The sequence below is a fragment of the Oncorhynchus mykiss genome, chromosome 26, assembly GCF_013265735.2.
Source record: "Oncorhynchus mykiss isolate Arlee chromosome 26, USDA_OmykA_1.1, whole genome shotgun sequence".
Classification (NCBI taxonomy): domain Eukaryota; kingdom Metazoa; phylum Chordata; class Actinopteri; order Salmoniformes; family Salmonidae; genus Oncorhynchus; species Oncorhynchus mykiss.
The window spans coordinates 17,682,925-17,705,547 of record NC_048590.1 but is presented as its reverse complement, the minus strand read 5'-3'; the positions used below and the strand labels follow the sequence as shown (position 1 = coordinate 17,705,547).

The 22,623-nt window shown below is 40.7% G+C and overlaps 1 protein-coding gene across 7 annotated transcripts in view; it reads right to left on the bottom strand.

Moving 5' to 3' along the window:
* Positions 1–22,224, bottom strand: part of LOC110506321 (PHD finger protein 21A) — a 51,786-nt gene extending 29,562 nt beyond the window's left edge. For 6 of the 7 annotated variants that reach the window (XR_005039674.1, XM_036963432.1, XM_021585856.2 and 3 more), the window contains exons 1-5: positions 21,962–22,224; positions 14,074–14,129; positions 9,483–9,581; positions 8,285–8,317; positions 7,438–7,503 (exon numbers count right to left, since the gene is read on the bottom strand). Coding sequence is in view for 6 of the 7 variants with exons in the window: in XM_036963432.1 (XP_036819327.1) it covers positions 7,438–7,503; positions 8,285–8,317; positions 9,483–9,581; positions 14,074–14,115 (240 nt within the window). In the remaining variant the exon portion in view is untranslated. The remainder of the gene's footprint in view (positions 1–7,437; positions 7,504–8,284; positions 8,318–9,482; positions 9,582–14,073; positions 14,130–21,961) is intronic. The other variant, XM_021585857.2, reaches the window with a different exon arrangement.
* Positions 22,225–22,623: the final 399 nt, after the last annotated feature.

Genomic DNA, 22,623 nt, shown 5'->3' with positions numbered 1-22,623 from the left:
TGTCTGTGAGTATAACATAACTTATGTAGCAGGCGAAACCCCGAGGACAAACCATTCAGATTGTTTTTTTAGGTCACTCTTTTCAATGGGTTTTCATTGGGAATCCAGATTTCTAAGGGACTTGGTCGCTTCCACTGGATGTCACCAGTTTTTAGAAATTGGTTGAGGCTATTCCTTTGTGTAATGAAGAAGTACGGCCACCTTGAACAAGGGTCACTTCATGTGTACTGTTTGATAGAGGCGCATGACCAGAAAGATAGCGTCAGTTTGTTTTCTTCCTGTATTGAACACAGATCATCCCGTCTTCAAATTGATTGATAATTGCTTTAAAAAATACCTAAAGTTTTATTACAAAAGTAGTTTGAAATGTTTTGGCAAGGTTTACAGGTAACTTTTGAGATATTTTGTAGTCACGTTGCGCAAGTTGGAACCGGTGTTTTTCTGGATCAAACGCACCAAATAAAATGGACATTTTGGATATATATGGATGCAATTAATCGAACAAAAGGACCATTTGTGATGTCTATGGGACATATTGGAGTGCCATCAGAAGAAGCTTGTCAAAGGTAAGGCATGATTTAAATTTGTATTTCTATGTCGCGCCTGCAGGGTTGAAATATGTTTTCTCTCTTGTTTATGGAGGTGCTATCCTCAGATAATAGCACTGTTTGCTTTCACCGAAAATCTGACATGTTGGCTGGAATCACAACACGTGTAGCTTTAATTTGATATCTTACATGTGTGATTTCATGAAAGTTAGATTTTTATAGGAATTTATAAAGAATTTGGCGCTCTGCATTTTCTCTGGCTTTTGGCCAAGTGGGACGCTACCGTCCCACATATCCCAGAGAGCTTAACGAGGTATCTCTACCTGAAAATACATGAGCTAAGTCAGGGATGGGCAACTAAAAATGAAACTCCTTATGAGGGGTCGCAGTTGCTCGCAGGTCTGCGTACCTGTAGCACATGAACACGTGTGAAACTTACTCCTCAGCCTTATGTGTCCCACTTGTGTTGCCTCATTCGTTAGCTTTTGAGATGGCGCGATCGGCTAAGACGCTTGAGGGAGGACGATCACATGTGCTAGCAAGGCAGAGGTCCCGAGTTTGCACCGAATCGGGAGGAAGTGGTACTCACTAAGCAGGCAGCGTGACGTCCACTACATACCCACATGTGAATACCCCCCCCCTCCTACCGCATTGAAAGCTCAATATTTTAGTAGTCTCCTGCTTGACAGACGAGAAAATGTTTACGTTTTAGAGTTAATTTTGTACAAGTCTACACATTTTGCCACGGGACGTAGAGAAAATGTAGTAGTTTTAAAGCAAGTTTGTTGCAATACTACACATTTTGCCATAGGGGGGAGAGAAATGTTTGCAGTTATTTGTATGACATTTGAGTGAGGCTGACTAACAAAATCAAATGGGGGTCCCCAGGCTGGTAATTCGACCATGATTACTAAGTTTAGATAGCTGGCCACTTGACTTACCAATCAACATTTTTTCGCTGACATGGGCTAATTGAGTGACTATCAGTGACTGACATAAGAGAAAAACTGCTAATGGACAGCCAAATTTCGAAAATTGCACCTTGTGTATGCTACTATTCTAACTTGCAACAACAGTAAGTTGAAACTAGAGGCCTTCACTGGTCCAAAAAAAGTTGGACCCGTTCTGAAATGGACCTGGGGCTTTCCCAACCGGACCCAATATGAATAAGTACATTTTTACAATATAGAGACCCATTCCAGACAGACCTGAGGACAACTAGACTCATTCCATATTGGCCTGGTTGGATCCAGACCCAGTCCGATCTGAGTGAGGGAAGCAGCAGAAAAGTAAAATGTTATGCCACTTTATTAACCAGAGCGGATAAAGTGCGAGGGAGAGGAGGTGGAGAGAAGTGACGCTCTAGCAGGGGCCGTGCTGTGTGTGTAGGCTCATACACAGGGAGGAGGAAGGGAGAGATGAGACTGCAACCAACCAAGCCAGCTCACGCTACAGTAGACTAATAGCTGCCCCAGCTAAGTTATTCATCATCTAATATGATTACATAGTACTTGTCTTCAAACCGGGAGAAGATATTTAAGCTAGCTAGGTAGGCTAATTAAGGCTGCATGTGCTTTTTTTGTTCTACAGTTAAACAACAACAACTCCATTCAGAACATAGTAGTAGCAGCCTACCTTTTTGGCTCTTGGTCATTGTAGCCAATCCTTCTCCTTAAACTTCCAATTCCATCATTTTAATTCCATCTTCCATTGAATAGATAGCTCCTAACTTATGCCCCACACAGAGGCTCTATGACTAGCCTATTGCCTTTTTTGACCTACGTGAGAAGCAAAGAGCAGCAACATAAATTATACAATTTCTCTCTCGCTCTCTCTACTGCAACAGTCACAGTTTTTAACTATATGGGTCCTTCTGGAAAAGTCATTTTAAATTACACGTACCTCGAGAGATTCATATCTGATTCGACCCGTGACATTATTTAGAATTCTGGATCGGGACCCGCTTGTGTAGTCGGGAACTGGCCCATCCCTAATCAGTTGCCCATCCCTGATCTACTGTAAGTGGTTGATAATTGGTATTCAGTTATGACTTATTTACTTTAAAGAACTACTAAAAATAGTGACTTTGTCACAGTACAGGCAGTTCTACAGAGATGACTAGGAATGAAATAATAAAGCAATCAAATAAAACAAATGTAAAAAAACACAAAATGTTTTATGAAATTAAAGTAAGGTGAATAAACAATGGTTAATACGTGATCAGCAGTAATGGGCAGTCACTACCATCATGGGCCTTTTATTAACTCAAAAATCTAAAAGCACTAATCGCTTAGCACTAATGTGCACACACACACGAATGACAAATATATTTCAAACATGTTTCCCTTGCGGAGCCGCAAGGCGTGGATTCATTTCATGTAAGTTAAATAATGAAGACATTGACTCCATGTAAAGTGAATACAGGAGAGACTGCAACAGCAACCTTGTTATTAATAAGCATATCTTGAGGGGGAAATAAGAATAGATTGAGAAAGTGCACCGCCACAAGCAGTGTCTGGATGGGACTATGGGGATGCAGGTTTGATGCTAATTCCAGTAGAATGTTCTCCTTGATTCTCAAATAACAACTCTCAATAGGTGTTAAACTACTCTTCAGATCAGATACCCATGCCTCCACAGTGAGTATATGACCAACTGCTCGCATAGCACAAACCATTAAACAAACATAAAGCTTAAGGGTTCTCAAAACTAATACAGCAACACAAACAGCCTCAATTAAGGTACAAAAAAAGTGCCGGCCTCTGCACAAATACCATGCCAATTATTTCTCTTTTTGAAAGTGAATACAGGCCCTTTCCCAAACAGCATTTAAATTTGACGTTTTAAAAACTTCGTCGGTTGAGCCGACAAAGGGCCTGGAGAGAGGACGATCGATAAGTGACAGGCGGAAAGAAATGGGACACGTCTACAGAAATCACACCCCTTCCTTTAGTCTGTAAAGAAAACGAGACAACAGGGACATTGTAAACAGAGTTCAATAGAAACCTTTGTCATTCCCAAGACTTATCCACAATAACTGGGTAAGTATATATGCAGCAAAGTGATTAAGAGGAAAAACATCATCTCCAAAAGCCAGGTTCAGTTCAAATCACCAAAATAAAGCCTCTTACAAGAATATGCTAATGAGGGTTGAGGGGCAAATTCACTAAAACACTAGCCTACATGCATGCCAGTTGTACTTGTAAGTCAATAACAAATATACTGTATATTAGTGGTGGAAAAAGTACACAATTGTCATACTTGAGTAAAAGTAAAAGGTACCTTAAAACCTGTTATGGCTGCAATCCCGATACCGGGATCGATATGACAACTACCAGTGAAAATAGAGGGCGCCAAATTCAAACCACAGAAATCTCATAATTACAATTCCTAAAACATCCATGTGTCTTATATCATTTTAAAGCTATTCTCATTGTTAATCCCACCAACGTGTCTGATTTCAAATAGGCTTTTCAGCGAAAGCACTACAAACGGTTATGTTAGGTCTCCACCAAACCACAATAAGCACAGCCATTTTCCAGCAAAATATAGCATTCAGAAAAATCCGAAATAAAGATAAGATTAATCACTAACCTTGAATTATCTTCATCAGATGACTTATAGGACTTCATGTTACACAATACATGCATGTTTTGTTTGATAAAGTTAATATTTATATATTTTTTAAAATGAGTTTACATTGGCGCGTTAGATTCACTAGTTCCAAAAACATCAAGGGATTTTGCATAGCCACATCATTCAACAGAAATACTCATCATAAATGTAGATGATAATACAAGTTATACACATGGAATTATAGATATACCTCTCCTTAATGCAACCGCTGTGTCAGATTTCAAGAAACTTTACGGAAAAAGAAATGCATGCAATAATCTGAGACGGCGCTCAATTTAAAAACACCACAGCCGCAAAGATGGCGTCAACATAAACAAGAAATTAGAGGATAAATATTCCCTTACCTTTGATGATCTACATCAGAAAGCACTCCAGGAATCCCAGGTCCACAATAAATGTTTGTTCTGTTCAAAAATGTCTGTTATTTATGTCAAATACCTTATTTTGTTAGCGCGTTTGGTATACATGTCCAAACGCTAATTCTGGTCAGCGTTATATCGGACAAAAACTTCAAAAAGTGATATTACCAGTTGAAGAAACATTTCAAACTAAGTACAGAATCAATCTTTAGGATGTTTTTAACATATAGCTTCAATAAAGTTCCAACCGGAGTACTCCTTCTGGTCATCGTGAGCAATGGAACGCAAGTGACGACCAGGAAAAAGCACGATCACAAAATGGCTGCTTGATGGACATCTGATATATTCTGCTCTCATTCACTCCCACAACAACATAGAAGCCTCATTATAATTTATATTGATGGTTGACATCTAGTGGAACCCCTAGGCAGTGCAACATCATTCATATCTCAAGGGGATTTCATTTCGGACTGTGGTGAATACATACAAGCTCAGATTTCTGACTTCCTGTTTTGATTTCAACTCAGGATTTTGCCTGCCAATATGAGTTCTGTTATACTCACAGACATCATTCAAACAGTTTTAGAAACTTCAGAGTGTTTTCTATCCAATACTAATGATAATATGCAAATATTAGCAACTATGACTGAGGAGCAGGTCGTTTGATATGGGCACCTTTCATCCAAGCTACTCAATACTGCCCCTGCAGCCATAAAAAGTTAATAGAAAACGACTCAAGTAAAAGTCCCCCAGTAAAATACTACTAGATTTACGGATAGCCAGGGGCACACTCCAACATTTACAAATTAAGCATTTGTGTTTAGTGAGTCCGCTAGATCAGAGGCAGTAGGGATGACCAGGAATGTTCTCTTGATAAGTGTGTGAATTGGACAGATCTTCTGTCAAAATGTAACGAGTACTTTTGGGTGTCAGGGAAAATGTATGGAGTAGAAAGTACATCATTTTCTTTATGAATGTAATGAATTAAAAGTTGGCAACAACAAAATAATATATACACTACCGTTCAAACGTTTGGGGTCAATTGTTTTTGAAAGAAAAGCTCATTTTTGTCCATTAAAATAACATCAAATTGATCCGAAATAAAGTGTAGACATTGTTAATGTTGTAAATGACTATTGTAGCTTGAAACTCGAGGTTCTACTGGACCGGGTTATGTTGTGACGCTAGCCACAATGAGCATTACGCACAATAGTGGAATTTGCGGTTTGCCTTCAAAATAAAAGTATGTCACTGACAGTGATGCAAATTAATACAAATTGTAGAATTATGCCATACTTTGATTTTGAAGGCTAACCGCAAAGTCCACTGTTGTGGCTAATCCTTATTGTGGCTAGCTTCACATAGATGGGTCCGACCACCATTAATCAATTAAAAACGGTCTTATAAATTAGGGTTATTGTAGATGGCACCTAGCTATATAGTTAGCTAGCTAACTATAAAGCTACTGAAACAGATTATGTCGTTTTCCTATGTTTTTGGGGATGAACATTATTTGCATCCATGAGCTAGCTAGCTTTTTTTTATGACTAGCACTGTAGGTGCGCGAGACAACTTTACCAGTATCATAGCATATGTATCGATGAATCGTTGTGAAATATGAAATACGAGTGATAGTGTAATCAATGTGTAATAACTACGTAAAAAGTTAATGAACGCGTTAAAGTATTATGTGGCGTGCAGTCATATTCAGGTCCGGATGGGTCAAATCGTGTTATTGGACACGTCAAATCATGTTATTGGACACGTCAAATCATGTTATTGGACACGTCAAATCGTGTTAAATAGTATACTTTTTGACACGCAAAGACCCAAATGCCATTCCATAGAAATCCTGATTGCGAATGTGACGACTGAACAACGAAACAGCACAGCAAGTAAGTGAAAGAAATAGGTTTGATTATGTTTTGCTGGTAATGGGGACAAACGTAAATGCCAACGATATAACTTTTTGGTCAGTGTGGTGTGTGTGTGTGTGTAACCTTTATTTAACTAGGCAAGTCAATTAAGAACAAATTCTTATTTACAATGATGGCCTAACCCCGGCCAAACCCGGACGACGCTGGGCCAATTGTGCGCCACCCTATGGGACTCCCAATCACGGCTGGATGTGATACTACAGTCCCTGGTTCGAATCCAGGCTGTAACACATCTTGCACTGAGATGCAGTTCCTTAGACTGCTGCGTCCATTTGTGTGTTTGAACTATTTACCTGTACTAGAATGTTTAAAAAGGCTGCTAAAATCTTAAATATTGGTATCGTTTTTTTAGGCAAGGAAAATATCGGAATCGGCCAAAAATATCATATCGGTGCATCACTAACAGATATTCCCAAAAACTACTTAAGTAGTACTTAAGTATATTTACTTAAGTAGTTTACACCACTGCTGTACATCGGTCTGATAAACTGTTAAAGTCTCAAATGACTCTTATCTCTGCCTATCCCATGGTTGTCAATGGATGTGAATGTTAACAGCGTCAGAGTGCTGCTTTTTCGTACCATGAAACTGGATCAGTCAGAAACCTACTCTAAGCCCTTAGCCTCAAGCAGGAGACAAAACCCAACTCAAAGTGATCCCAGGCTCACACCCTCAACTCTACAGAAATCATCCATCATGTGCAGTGGCATGCAGGACTCTTAGATCTGCCACATTGACTTGTCTAGGCCCACTCAAGAAAGAGACAAGGACAGAGAAGAAAGAAAGGATAGCTCTGGCAGGAAGTGAAAGTAGGCTCTGTCATGCGAAGAAACCTCTAGCATTTTAATACACAGTGCAGTAATGTAAGAGTGGGGAAGACCTTGGTGTGTTTCAGTGAGATGGTACATGAAATCCCAGAGCCACCCACAGGTCTCCTCTCCTGTTTCAGTTGCCTACCTGCTTCTCACTCAGTGCTGTGATCGTTGCTTGACGTTCATGGAGCTGCTTCTTCAAATCAGCATTCTGCAACAATAACAAAAAGAAGAAAAAAAAAAACAGAGAGCAACAAGCTTGTTATAGCTCCCTTATACATAGCTGTGAAGAACTGCTCATTTGTGACAGCTGAGTTGGATGTGCGTGCTATGTGGGGAGTGTGCCAAGCTCGGGGTGCTGTGTTTGTGTGCGTGGGTGTAGGTGTAAAGAGCAGAGACAGCAGCTTTAACTAGCATGAAGTCCAAGCTAAAAATGACTGTGCACACCGTTTTTCCACGGGACGAAGAAATGAGGTGGAAAGAGTAATCCACTCCCCTCCCGTCACTGGGCTACCACAGCCACAGCTGTCAGCCACATGAGGGGGAACTCAGAGCTGGGATGTAGGGACACCACTGAAATGTGGGATGGGCTGCTGCTACAGCAGAGTCCCCGTAAAAGGGCTGCAGGATGATAAAGTATGGTGGGCGGATACTACAGAGATAACAGAGCTCTGGGGAGTTTAAGGCTGTTCTCAAAATTGACAGCGTGAAGTAAAAGAGGTGGAATTTGGAGCACATCTAAAACCTCTGAGCCCCAGTGACAAGGACATCATATCTTGCCTTTTATCCGGTTTTCCTCTTAGGCTGTTTTAAATCCTATTTTTCAACTGTGTAGACTGAGTAATAGGGATACTACATTCTTTCAAAAGATTGAAAACCTCTGAACAGACGGAACTGTTCTGTAGTAATTACACTAATGTCAACCCCAAAACGTATACTGTATTTGGGCCTAGCAATCTGGTACAACTGCCTTGGAGACAGGAGGGGCTTACCTGTGGATCCTGCTTCATCTGGGACACTAGTTTCTGTGAGAGAGAAATCATAGAACGTTATCAACAACCACATAACAATTTCATTGATACACATAATATATTACAATGAGAGAGGCTGTGCCACTTGTTCCTAACATGTCACATGCTTCGTAAGGGTTTGAGAAAAGGTTTTGCAATAGGTTTTTACATGTTTCCTAAGAGAACGTTCCTTTCGCTCACCCTCCCCCTTTAAACGTTGCAGTACCTAATGCCTTCTTGTTGTCACAGCCATACAAACTGTAGACACAGTGGCCCCCAGAGGCACCTTCCAATACTGCAACCTTGGAACACATTCATGGCTCCCCACTGTACAATCCATTCCAGACAAACAAGGAGGTTCATGCTCAACTGGATGGGCCACACCAGTGGTTGCGAATAGGAGCACTATACGGACTACACTGAACATGTGGGTCTATCTAATGTGATCAGTCTCATAACAATGAACACATGTTTCTAGAAAGGAGCACATCTGGCTAGTGATAGATGTGTGGGGATAAGTTTTCTTCATGTTTCTGGTTTCTGCATTTGGGTTGAACCAGATGGAGGGTATCATGCACCAAACCTCAAAACAGAAACATTATGGATGGCAGGAAAATACAACTCATAAGACTACAGAGTATACACTCTTACAAAAAAAGTGTTACAAAAGGGTTAGTCAGCTGTCCCCATAGTAGAACCCTTTTTTATTCCATGTAGAACCCTCTTTGGAAAGGGTTCTGCATTGAATGACATGCATTGAGTGCATGTCTCCTACGGGGACAGCCAAAGAACTCTTTTAGGTTCCAGATAGCACCTTTTTTTCTAAGAGTGTAGAGTATACATTAACAGGTTGAAGTATATTTTTCTGACCCAAACCCGACACTAAACCATACTTAAAAGGACAATCGCTGAAGGAAGAGGCTGGGGGAAGCAGAGTAGAGAAGGACGGTGGATAAGCAGACATATAGGATGAGTCTAAGGAGGAAGTATTCATGCAGCAGTCTGAGGGCAAGAATCTGATGGAGTGAATTAACAAAAAACCCAACCATATTCTGTTGCACAGTTTGGTGTGTTACCAACTTTCCTCCCGAAAACACCTCTGATGATAATTTCCAGGTTAAAGAAGTAAACAACTGGTGGTTAAATGGCAGAAAAGCAGAGAAACGCATAGTCCCATTACCTGATGAACCTGTATTTCCGCTTTCAGGGCCTCTTGGAGGGTCTGTAATTCCATCATTGATCCTTTCTGTCGGAAGCTCAGTCCTGGACAGCTTTCAGCCTGTTCAGCCAGGAAGAAGGATATTTTATCCCTTCATTCAACAACAATACTAATATGTCAACATAAAGACTTGTGACAGTGAAATCAAGTTGTGCTGACAACAAAGCAATGACATGGCATCAGGCCATAGAACACTGTAAAAATGGAGATGTTATCTATCACCTTGAGTAAAGGTGGACGTTAATTTCCAAAACACTTCACATTGAACATTTAATTATTGGTTTATTAACCTGTATATATATATATATATATATATATATATATATATATATATATATATATATATATATATATATATATATATATATATATATATATACACACACACACACACACACACACACACACACACACACACACACACACACACACACACACATACAGTTGAAGTCGGAAGTTTACATTCACTTAGGTTGGAGTCATTAAAATTTGTTTTTCAATCACTCCACAAGTTTCTTGTTATGGCAAGTCGGTTAGGACATCTACTTTGTGCATGACACAAGTCATTTTTCCAACAATTGTTTACAGACAGATTATTTCACTGTATCACAATTCCAGTGGGTCAGAAGTTTGACTGTGCCTTTAAACAGCTTGGAAAATTCCAGAAAAGTATGTCAAGGCTTTAGAAGCTTCTGATAGGCTAATTGACATCATTTGAGTGAATTGGAGGTGTACCTTTTGATGTATTTCAAGGCCTACCTTCAACCTCCGTGCCTTTTTGCTTGACATCATGGGAAAATCAGAAGAAATCAGCCAAGACCTCAGGGAAAGAAATTGTAGACCTCCACAAGTCTGGTTCATCCTTGGGAGCAATTTCCAAACGCCTGAAGGTCCCACGTTCATGTGTACAAACAATAGTATGCAAGTATAAACACCATGGGACCACGCAGCCGTCATACCACTCAGAAAGGAGACGCGTTCTGTCTCCTAGAGATGAACGTACTTTGGTGCGAAAGTGCAAATCAATCCCAGAAAAACATAAAAGGACCTTGAAGGTGCTGGAGGAAACAGGTACAAAAGTATCTATATCCACAGTAAAACGAGTCCTATATCGACATAATCTGAAAGGCTGCTCAGCAAGGAAGAAGCCACTGTTCCAAAACCACCATAAAAAGCCAGACTATGGTTTGCAACTGCAAAGTACAAAGATGGTACTTTTTTCAGAAATGTCCTCTGGTCTGATGAAACAAAAATAAAACTGTTTGGCCGTAATGACCATTGTTATGTTTGGAAGAAAAAGGGGGAGGCTTGCAAGCTTGCAAGCTGAAGAACACCATCCCAACCGTGAAGCACGGAGGTGGCAGCATCATGTTGTGGGGGGGCTTTGCTGCAGGAGGGACTTCACAAAATAGATGGCATCATGAGGAAGGAAAATTAAGCAACATCTCAAGACATCTGTCAGGAAGTTAAAGCTTGGTCGCAAATGGGTCTTCCAAATGGACAATGACCCCAAGCATACAAAGTTGTGGCAAAATGGCCTAAGGACAACACAGTATTGGAGTGGCCATCACAAAGCCCTGACCTCAATCCCATAGAAAATTTGTGGGCAGAACTGAAAAAGCGTGTGCGAGCAAGAAGGCCTACAAACCTGACTCAGTTACACCAGCTCTGTCAGGAGTAATGGGCCAAAATTCACCCAACTTATTGTGGGAAGCTTGTGGAAGGCTACCCGAAACATTTGACCCAAGTTAATCTATTTAAAAGGCAATGCTACCAAATACTAATTGAGTGCATGAAAACTTCTGACCCACTGGGAATGTGATGAGAGAAATAAAAGATTATCTCTAGTATTATTGTGACGTTTCACATTCTTACAATAAAGTGGTGATCCTAACTGACCCTAAGACAGGGAATGTTTACTAGGATTACATTTCAGGAATTGTGAAAAACTGAGTTTAAATGTATTTGGCTAAGGTGTATGTAAACTTCTGACTTCAACTGTATACACACACACACGTGACAAATATATATATTTTTAAAGTTTAAAACAACCAATCTTTTCGCGGGTTCCCATTAAAACGACAAGCAAATGTCATTCAAATTCCACGTGAATTCACAATGCAGCTGTGCTGCTGCCGGCAAAGGTTTGGGTCTCCTGGTGCGTCCCTTTCTGATGATTAAGGCTTTGCACCTGTACTACCATTACCGTACCTCAATTCCACCAAAGTTTGCATTTCACCACCTTCTCGTTTAACTTCTCTATGTACGGCCATACAGGACTTCGCTTTTGTCATTTGCCTTTCTAATTTTTCCAACGGGTAACGGCGAGGACGTAGAGGTGGAAAGTTGACTCCAAAATAATTGATTCCTCGACTCCTTGCATGTCGACATCCCGGTGTTGACTCCTATCGCTGAGTGTCAAGATTGTGACAGCTAAGTTGGGATGTGCGTGTTATGTGGGGAGTGTGCCAAGCTCGGGGTGCTGTATGTGTGTGTGTGTGTGTGTGTGTGTGTAGGTGTGGTGTAAAGATCAGAGAAAGCAGCTTTAACTAGCATGAAGTCCAAGCTAAAATGACTGTGCACACTGTTTTCCAAGGGATGAGTGAACACATACGCTCGCATCTTTCAAAGCGAACTAGCGAGGGACGATGAGAGAGGGGAGGGGCACAGTATAGGCAGGTCGGACACCAAGTAGACGAAGTCAGAACTATTGCACTAGGCAATCAAAAGCTGCATCTAGCAAATGGTATGCTGTATCTCGCATCATTAGCAAAGAGAAAGAGCAGGCGAGCCAGCGTGTGGGAGAGAGAGGTGTGCATACAGTGCCTTCTGAAAATATTCAGACCCCTTGACCTTTTGCACATTGTTACATTAGAAATTTGTGCCAATTTATTTTTAAAACATAACTGAAATATCACATTTACATAAGCATTCAGACCATTTACTAAGTACTTAGTTGAAGCACCTTTGGTAGTGATTACAGCCTTGAGTCTTCTTGGGTATGATGTTACAAGCTTGGCTCAACCGTATTAAGGGGAGTTTCTCCCATTCCTCTCTGCATATCCTCTCAAGCTCTGTCAGGTTAGATGGGGAGCATTGCTGCACAGCTATTTTCAGGTCTCTCCAGAGATGTTCGATTGGGTTCAAGTCCGGGCTCTGGCTGGGCCACTCAAGGACATTCAAAGCCATTCCTGCATTGTCTTGGCTGTGTGCTTAGGGTCGTTGATGGAAGGTGAATCTTCGCCCCAGTCTGAGGTCCTGAGCACTCTGGAGCAGCTTTTCATCAAGGATCTCTGTACTTTTCTCTGTTCATCTTTCCCTTGATCCCAACTAGTCTGCCAGTCGCTGAAAAAGATACCCACAGCATGATGCTGCCACCACCATGATTCATTGTAGGAATGGTGCCAGGTTTCCTCCAGACGTGATGCTTGGTATTCAGGCCAAACAGTTCAATCTTGGTTTCATCAGACCAGAGAATCTAGTTTCTCATGGTCTATGTCTTCCGGTGCCTTTTGGCAAACTCCAGGCGATCCGTCATGTGCCTTTTACTGAGGAATGGCTTCCCTCTGGTCACTCTACCATATTGGTCTGATTGGTGGAGTGCTGAAGAGATGGGAGAACCTTCCAGAAGGACAACTATCTCCACAGAGGAACTCTGGAGCTCTGTCAGAGTGACCATCGGGTTCTTGGTCACCTCCCTGATCAAGGCCCTTCTCCCCGATTGGTCAGTTTGGTCGGGCGGCCAGCTCTAGGAAGAGTCTTGGTCGTTCCAAATTTCTTCCATTTAAGAATGATGGAGGCCACTGTATTTTTCGGAACCTTCAATGCTGCCGAAATGTTTTCTTACCCTTCCCCAGATCTGTGCCTCGACACAATCCTGTCTCGGAGCTCGATGGACAATTATTTCGACCATATGGCTTGGTTTATGCTCTGACATGCACTGTCAACTGTGGGACCTTATATAGACAGGTGTGTGCCTTTCCAAATCATGTCCAATCAATTGAATTTACCACAGGTGGACTCCAATCAAGTTGTAGAAACATCTCAAGGATGATCAATGGAAACAGGATGTAACTCAGCTCAAATAAGGTATGTTTTTTATTTTTAATACATTTGCAAAAAATCTAAAAACCTGTTATTCGCTTTGTTGTTACAGGGTATTGTGTGTAGATTGCTGAAAAAATGTATATAATATTGAATCCATTTTAGAATAAGGCTGTAACGTAACTAAATGTGAAAAAAGTCAAGGGGCCTGAATACGCACTGTATGTCTTGGTTATCTGTATCTTTCAATGTCTTATCTAATATGCCTCGCAAATTCACCAAAGTAGCCTAAAGTTTACATCATCCTCTCTGGATTTATTTAAATTACACAACTTTCCCGAGGCCTTTATAGCCTATCGTCTAGTTAGACTATAACATGTAAAATCATATGTTTTGTGATAACTGCACTGTGATTAAAATGTTCAGTTATGTGTTAAGGATCCCAATTGTATTTAAACGTTCACACCCCTAACACACACACACACATCATAAATGTTCAAAGCTTTACCTTCACACAGTCTTCAGTTTTGAACACCATCCAATTTTGCATTGAGGGGGTGGCAGCTGTGACACACAAAAAAAAGAATGAATCAGATAAGCCACTCCACTTAAATAATGTCGCAGTACAACGTCCAGCAGCATGTCATAGTATGGGCTTTCCTCACACACAGCAGGGGCACAAAACACTTGCTGTCCACTCTCTATTCTCTCTCACTGTAGAGCCCATTCAAAGACGTCAGGGCCCAGGGCTACTCCACTAAGTCGTTAGATTGTGATATGCCAGAGAAGATTCCGCATAATGTTTTGGAATTGTTTTTTTCTGGTTTTTGTTTTACATCATCTCACTCTACTATGTTTTGGATAGTATGGACTACCCTCTCTTCTCTAGGCCTGGTTGGGCCTTTAAAGTATTAATAGTACATTAGACAATTGTGTGGTCCAAAACAAATGCAGTATTTTTTTTTTAAAGACTGTTTGATAATCAGAAAATAAAGAGATGAATGTGCAAACTAACATCCTGCTAGTTTTGTACACTGTGTGTAAGCAACTCATAGAGAGTGAAAACTGGGAAAGAGAGCGAGTCAAATCGCAGCAGTGTTACAGCCTCCCAGCCGGCGGATTGATTTCCGGCCAGGGCCTTGTGCCAAGAGAACAATAATAACATTGGAGACATTACATGGACTCACCACCTGGCTGAGTGGACTGGCTTCCTCCCTCTCCCATTTTTCACTCTCTCTCTGTCTCCTGCTCTCCTCATATCCTTCCCTCACTATCCTTGAGAACATGCCAACTTCAAGGGAAAGAGTATATAGGTAAAACACAGTCCAGGTGTACATTAGTGATGGGGGAATAAATCGATAGTTACCTATCCCTAGGCCACATTTATTTGGGGGAAATAACTGTATACTTAAGCCTGCAAATGAGTTTGATTTTGTTCAGTAGGTAAATATGATATATTATTTTTGGGCTACTATACAGTGTCTTCGGAAAGTATTCAGACACCTTGACCTTTTCCTTGACTTTGACCTTGAACTTGACTTTTTCACCTTGACATTTTGTTACGTTACAGACTTTATTCTGAAATGGAATAAATAGTTTCCCCCCCTCATCAATCTACACAAAATACCCCATAATGATAAAACAAAAACAGGTTTTTAAAAATGTATGCTAATTTATGACAAATAAAATAAGTATTCAGACCCTTTACTCAGTGGGTATGATGATACAAGCTTGGCACACCTGTAGTTGGGGAGTTTATCCCATTCTTCTCTGCAGATCCTTTCAAGCTCTGCCAGGTTAGATGGGGAGTGTCGCTGCACAGCTATTTTCAGGTCTCTCCAGAGATGTTTGATCGGGTCTGGGCTCTGGCTGGGCCACTCAAGAACACTCAGAGACTTGTCCCAAAGCCACTTCTATGTTGTCTTGGCTGTGTGCTTAGGGTCGTTGGAAGGTGAACCTTCTCCCCAGTCTGAGGTCCTGAGTGCTCTGGAGCATGTTTTCATCAAGGATCTCTCGGTACTTTGCTCCGTTCATCTTTCCCATGATCCCGACTAGTCTCCCTGTCGCTGCCGCTGAAAAACATCCCCACAGCATGATGCTGCCACCCCCATGCTTCATTGAAGGGATGGTGCCAGGTTTCCTCCAGACGTGATGCTTGGCATTCAGGCCAAAGAGTTCATTCTTGGTTTCATCAGAGCAAAGAATGTAGTTTCTCATGGTCTAAGAGTCTTTATGTGCCTTTTGGCAAACTCCAAGCGGGATGTCATGTGCCTTTTACTGAGGAGTGGATTCCATCTGATTGGGGGAGTGCTGCAGAAATGGTTGTCCTTCTGGATTGTTCTCCCATTGCCACAGAGGAACTCTGGAGCTCTGTCAGAGTGACCATTGGGTTCTTGGTCACCTCCCTGACCAAGGCCCTTCTCCCCCAATTGCTCTGTTTGGCCTGGCGGCCAACTGTAGGAAGAGTCTTGGTGGTTCCAAACTTTTTCCATTTAAGAATGATGTAGGCCACTGTGTTCTTGGGGACCTTCAATGCTTCTGAATTGTTTTGGTACCTTTTCCTCTGATCTCTGCCTCGACCAAATCCTGTATCGAAGCTCTACAGACAATTCCATCCACCTCATGGCTTGGTTTTTGCTCTGACATGCACTGTCAACTGTTGGGACCTTATATAGACAGGGGGGCGCATTTCCAAATAATGTCCAATCAATGGAATTGACCACAGGTGGACTCCAATCATGTTGTAAAAAGATCTGAAGGATGATCAATGGAAACAGGACGCACCCAAGCTCAATTTCGAGTCTCAGCAAACGGCCTGAATACTTATGTAAATAAGGTATTTCAGTTATATATTTTATATATATATATATATATATATATATATTATACACACACACATTTGTACAAATATCTAAGAACCTGTTTTCACTGTAATTATGGGGTATTGTCTGTAGATTATTGAGGAAAAAGAACAAGGCTGTAATGTAATGTAACAAAGTGTGGAAAAAGTGATGCGGTCTGAATACTTTACGAATGCACTGAATGTAGCGTTAGCCAGCGCTAGCCGGGTGTACCTGCGGAAAAACTATGGTATTTTTCATCCTATAGCTTGTTGTCCATCTTCTTTTTAAATAGTGATCAATGTATTTTCAGCACTTTTACTTCCATGACTGAACAAAACGTGTTTTCTCATCTCTCGTCTCTCAGCAGCAGACAAATAGTGAGCAATATGTTTGGAACATCAAAACGCCAATAGAATCGCAGTGTCGCATCGCAATACATATCCTATCGGGAGCTAAGCATTAAGATAATATCTGGAGGTCCCTGGCAATTCACAGCCTTAGTGTACAGGAAGCTGATCTACGATTCAAATGATCTAGGAGTACACTGCTTTTTCATACTGTAGGTTACTAAAAGTCTGTAAGAGTTCCAGTAATTTTAATTAGGGAAATAGTCTGTATCCCTTGATTTAGAAGAATATAACATGATCAAAACCAAAAAACTAAAAAGCACTTAGTCCATTGTTTTTGGTATCACAGAAAACTTTGTAAACAATACTGTTATAGCTTCAAATTATGTTTCAAAAAACGTTACAGTTTGCATGCACAGTGTTTGTGTTTGTCTTTCATTATGATTAAACCATGCTGTCATGGAATGTCATTGCTTGAACACCATAGCCTACAGACATATAATAAAAAACAAGTGATATTTGCACATAACAATGTCATGCATTAAATGCATTTGCACCGTTGTTTTTGTTTTGTTCGTGGTCCACTCTTTGATGGTATGCACAATTTATAGTGCAAGGGTTAAGACATTGCAATGAAAAATCATCAACAGTTACAGTGGCTTTATTTTCTAAAAACCTGTACTTTCTGCAGAAATCCTTGAAATGATTCATGACGAGCATACTAAATGTTAATACTATAGGTATAACAGTTGTAGGCCTACCAACCTGGACTCAGGGGTCTACGTAACATAGTAAATGTAAATCCAGAACACTCCAATTAGTATGATATGTTTCGTTTCATATGGTATGTATTAATTTGTGGATGTCCATCATCCATTTCATATGATGTTACGAATTTCAATTCGTACAATAAGTTACAAATTGCAACTCGTACAATCAAATAAAATTGTATTAGTCACATGCACCGAATACAACAGGTGTAGGTAGACCTTACAGTGAAATGCTTACTTACGAAACCCTAACCAACAGCGCAGTTTCAAAAAAAATATGGACAAGAATATGAGATTAAAGTAACAAGTAATTAAAGAGCAGCAGTAAAAAAAATGACAATATATACAGGGGGGTGCCGGTACAGAGTCAATGTGCAGGAGCACCGGTTAGTTGAGGTAGTATGTACATGTAGGTAGAGTTGTGACTATGCATGGATGACAACAGACAGTGGCAGTGGTGTGGAGAGGGGGGGAGGGGGGGGTTGGAACTTAAAAATCGAATAGTTTCATTCAGAATCATTATTTAATCTGTATAGGAAAGTCGTTATGAGCTAATTGTATTTTGCTTAACAGCATGGCTTAATCATAATGAAAGACAAACACAAACACTGTGCTGCCAGTCACTACGGACAGACCAGTGTAGATAGCTGACAAGCTTGTGTGTGCAGAACAGCACTAGAATGAAAAACACGTCTTACCTTTTTGAAGTTAGTTAAATCCAATGTGAAACCTGATAACTATAGTATCCTTAACTAGCATTGAAAATGTTAATCCCTTATTCTCTAATTAAACATCTCTCCATAATATCGAAATCACGCTTGTAACATCGTCAGTAGGCTAGTAACCTATACTTCAGAGTGGAAGGGGCTGGTAGCCTACACCTACACACAAACTGGCAGGCCGACACAGGAATACGTTTCTGAGTGACAGAGTGAAAGCTTTGCATTGGCACTTCGTTGGATTTTTGGGGGACTGGAAAAAAAATGTCAGGAACGTAAAATAATGTAATTAACGGGTACAAAGCTTTTAAAATAACAGTTCTGTTCCGGAACAAGTATAGATCGCTTTCATTTACAGTTCTGTTCGTCAAATAACATTTGAACACCACAGCATCTCTGAGCATAGAATCCATGCCCCGAAGAATGTAGGCTGTTCTGGAGGGAAAGGGGGTCAGACCCGGTACTGGATGGGTGCTAATAAGCTAAAATGCTATTGTTGTCCGTGATGAGATTCGAACATGCAACCGCTGGGTTGCTAGACGTTTGCGTTATACACACACCCTACTTTTGTTTTTGCCTTAACTTCTTTGGGGTAGGGGGCAGTATTGGGTAGCTTGGATGAAAAACGTGCCCAAATTAAGCTGCCTGCTACTCAGCTGTAAAAGCTAGAATATGCATATAATTAGTAAATTTAGATAGAAACTTCAGAGTGTTTTCTAAAACTGTTTGAATGATGTCTGTGAGTATAACAGAACTCATATGGCAGGCAAAAACCTGATAAAAAATCCAACCAGGAAGTGGGAAATCTGAAGTTTGTAGTTTTTCAACTCAGCCACCTTTGAAGATACAGTGGGGGGCCTCCCGGGTGGCGCAGTGGTTAAGGGCACTGTACTGCCTGGGTTCGCGCCCAGGCTCTTTCGTAACCGGCCGCGACCGGGAGGTCCGTGGGGCGATTGGCCTAGCGTCATCTGGGTTAGGGAGGGTTTGGCCGGTAGGGATATCCTTGTCTCATCGCGCACCAGCGACTCCTGTGGCGGGCCACTGACACATTGGTGCGGCTGGCTTCGGGGTTGGATGCACGCTATGTTAAGAAGCAGTGCGGCTTGGTTGGGTTGTGTATCGGAGGACGCATGACTTTTGACCTTCGTCTCTCCCGAGCCCGTACGGGAGTTGTAGCGATGAGACAAGATAGTAGCTACTAACAATTGGATACCACGAAATTGGGGAGAAAAAAGGGGGTAAAATTCAAAAAAGAAAAAAAAGAAAAAAGAAGATACAGTGGGATATTAGTTATGTTTCACTTCCCAAGGCTTCCACTAGATGTCAACAGTATTTACAAACTATTTTGAGGATTCTACTATAAAGGAGGGGCTCATAAGAGTTCTTTGAGTGAGTGGTCTGGCAGAGTGCCACAGCCTCGGTCTGGCGCACTCACATGAAAAGTAGCTACGTTCCACTTCATTTGTACAGACATAGGAATTGTCCAGTTGGAACATTAATGAAGTTTTACATCTTATAGATTGATTCCATACTTAGTTTGGCATGTTTCTACGGGCTATAACGGAATTTTTTAAAACTTTTCGTCCGACGTTCAGCGCAACCTGAACGTGCTTTTAGATTTGTTTACAAAACGCCCTAACAAAAGAAGATATTTGGACATAACTGATGGACATTATCGAACAAATCAAACATTTATGGTGGAACTGGGATTCCTGGGTGTGTATTCTGATGAAGATCATCAAAGGTAAGTGAATATTTAAAATGCTATTTCTGAGTAATGTTGACTACCCAATATGGCGGGTATCTTTTTGGCTGCTTTGTTGTCTGTACTCAGATTATTGCATGGTTTGCTTTCTCCGTAAAGTTTTTTTTAAATCTATATGAACTTATATATGAACTATATTAAATATGAACTTTATCAAACAAAACATGCATGTATTGTGTAACATGAAGTCCTATGAGTGTCATCTGATGAAGATCATCAAAAGTTAGTGATTAACTTTATCTCTATTTCTGCTTTTTGTGACTCCTCTCTTTGGCTGGAAAAATGGCTGTGTTTTTCTGTGGCTTGGTGGTGACCTAACATAATCGTTTGTGGTGCTTTCGCTGTAAATCCTTTTTGCAATCAGACACTGTGGCTGGATTAACGAGAATTGTATCTTTAAAATGGTGTAAAATACTTGTATGCTTGAGGAATTTTAATTATGAGATTTTTGTTGTTTTGAATTTGGCGCCCTGCACTTTCACTGGCTGTTGCAGGGGTTCCGCCAGTCCTTGACAGGTTAAGTAACCGTCTGTCTTTAGTAACAATACCAAACGTAACATATACTAATTTGAGTTTCTAGGTTTACGTTTACTATTTTTACGTCTAGTCTATGAGACCAGGCTGGGCCTACATACGGTTTAATCAAATAAAATTATATTGGTTGCATACAAATATTTAGCGGATGTTATTGCGAGTGTAGCGAAATGCTTGTGCTCCTAGCTCCAACAGTGCAGTAAGTGAGTACAACAATGAGTAGCGTTCCTACATTGTAATTCCGCTGCACCTGTCTAAATACATGATGTAAAGTGGGGCCAAACATGAACGCCATGCAAAACTAGAAATGTAAGCTACAGATGGGTAAACGTATACGTCCTACTCCTAAAGTGGCCTGAATTGAGGACACGTCACTGCACCTGTCTGTCACTCAAATAAACTAATAATAAAGACATCGTTTAAGAAAAACTGATACAATATCAAGCGTTCCAATCTCAGCCGTTCGACTGGAATAGGGCCTACAACTACCCCCACTATTTCACCAGCTAGGCCACATTTATTTGTGTGTGGGGGGGGGGGGGGGGGGGGGGGGGGAATAACTGTATAGCGAATCCTGCGAATTAGTTATATCTTGTTCAGTAGGTAAATACTCTTATTTCTCGGAGTAGGCTAGTATGTGGGGCACCAGGAGAAAAACTATCGAGTTCCACTTGATGCAGGCATAACTAAATTAGCTAAAGATCATTCACGAGCTGGAGTTACTCCTCCAAATAGCAAGTTGGTTGTCCAATGAGAATCGGCTTAGTTCTTTTACACTATTAACTTAAATATCACATGGTATAAACTTGAATCAAAAAAATTAACTACGCAAGAGCAGGGGATGCACATGTCAACCCTCTTTTGGAATAAAATATAAGAACTTATGTGATACGTTTTTTTTCTTTTACGTGAAATGGTAACCTACTCAATAGCATTCACTAACGCTTTTGTGGCGCTATTACGTGTTACTCGTCGCGAAAAAAGAAACAGAGGGCAAGCAACAAAGCATTCGCTCAACTAAAAAGCAGACACATTGACTTATTAACATCTTATTATCCACCTGAAATGGATGACTGCCCGGCAGTTGCCCACGCAATAAAATACATTAGAATTGTGCTTTGAAATTCTTTGCAAACGTTGTTTTTATTGTATAACAGAGGCGTAAAGCTTAGCGCAAGTTAGAATCAGCCCCTTTACGCACTACGTTCAATACCCTCCAATAGCAAGGCACTTATAAAATATCACCCAACTCCTAGAATATGGATATATGAACAAAACGATTGCTCGGCGACTGCTTTCCTTCGACTAAAATGCGAATACACTTGATCTAAAACAACAATATTAATCAGATAAAAGAGAGTAGCGGAGATGGAAATGAAAGTTCTTATAATAATAGAAAGATCCCGAGATGTTCTTACCCTCCTCTTTTACTCACTTGAGCAGCAGCCAACCCTGCTCTTCTCACACAAATTATTTAAATAAATATTTACAAACACCGTAGTACTTCTTCACCGAAAAACGCCCAGAGCGTGTATTTATCCACTTAATATCCAAATACACTCCATTGCATATGATGTGATTTTCCCGATAATTTTTCCCACTATTTAATTTGAGTATAAAGAGAAAAACTGAGATACAGAACAAGAACTCTTCGTCAATCTCATTCACCCCCCTATCCTGAGCACATTGCACATCAATGCGCGTAGGAAGAGTGAGCGAGAACGGGGCAGGGAAAACTAAGGGGCACTTAGCACAAAACAAGTCACCAATGGCTCTGATTGATTCAATAATATCATTAAAGTATTAAATCGATTCAGTATATTGTGATGCTATGTATAAATATAGATGAAATCGCATTTAGTAGAGGATCTACTTTATGTGACGGTGCGGCGAATTTATTTCCCTTTGCCTAAGGAACGGAGGTGATATGCCTCCATTGCCTAGGAAAAAAACCCGGATGTAGACTTGATGAAACGCTTCGTATGTAAAGTAACAGACCACTTTCACGAATTGTCGGACACAAATACCCCAACTCTTTGCAATGATATACCACATTCAGAAGCTTTGATCATAGTCAGAC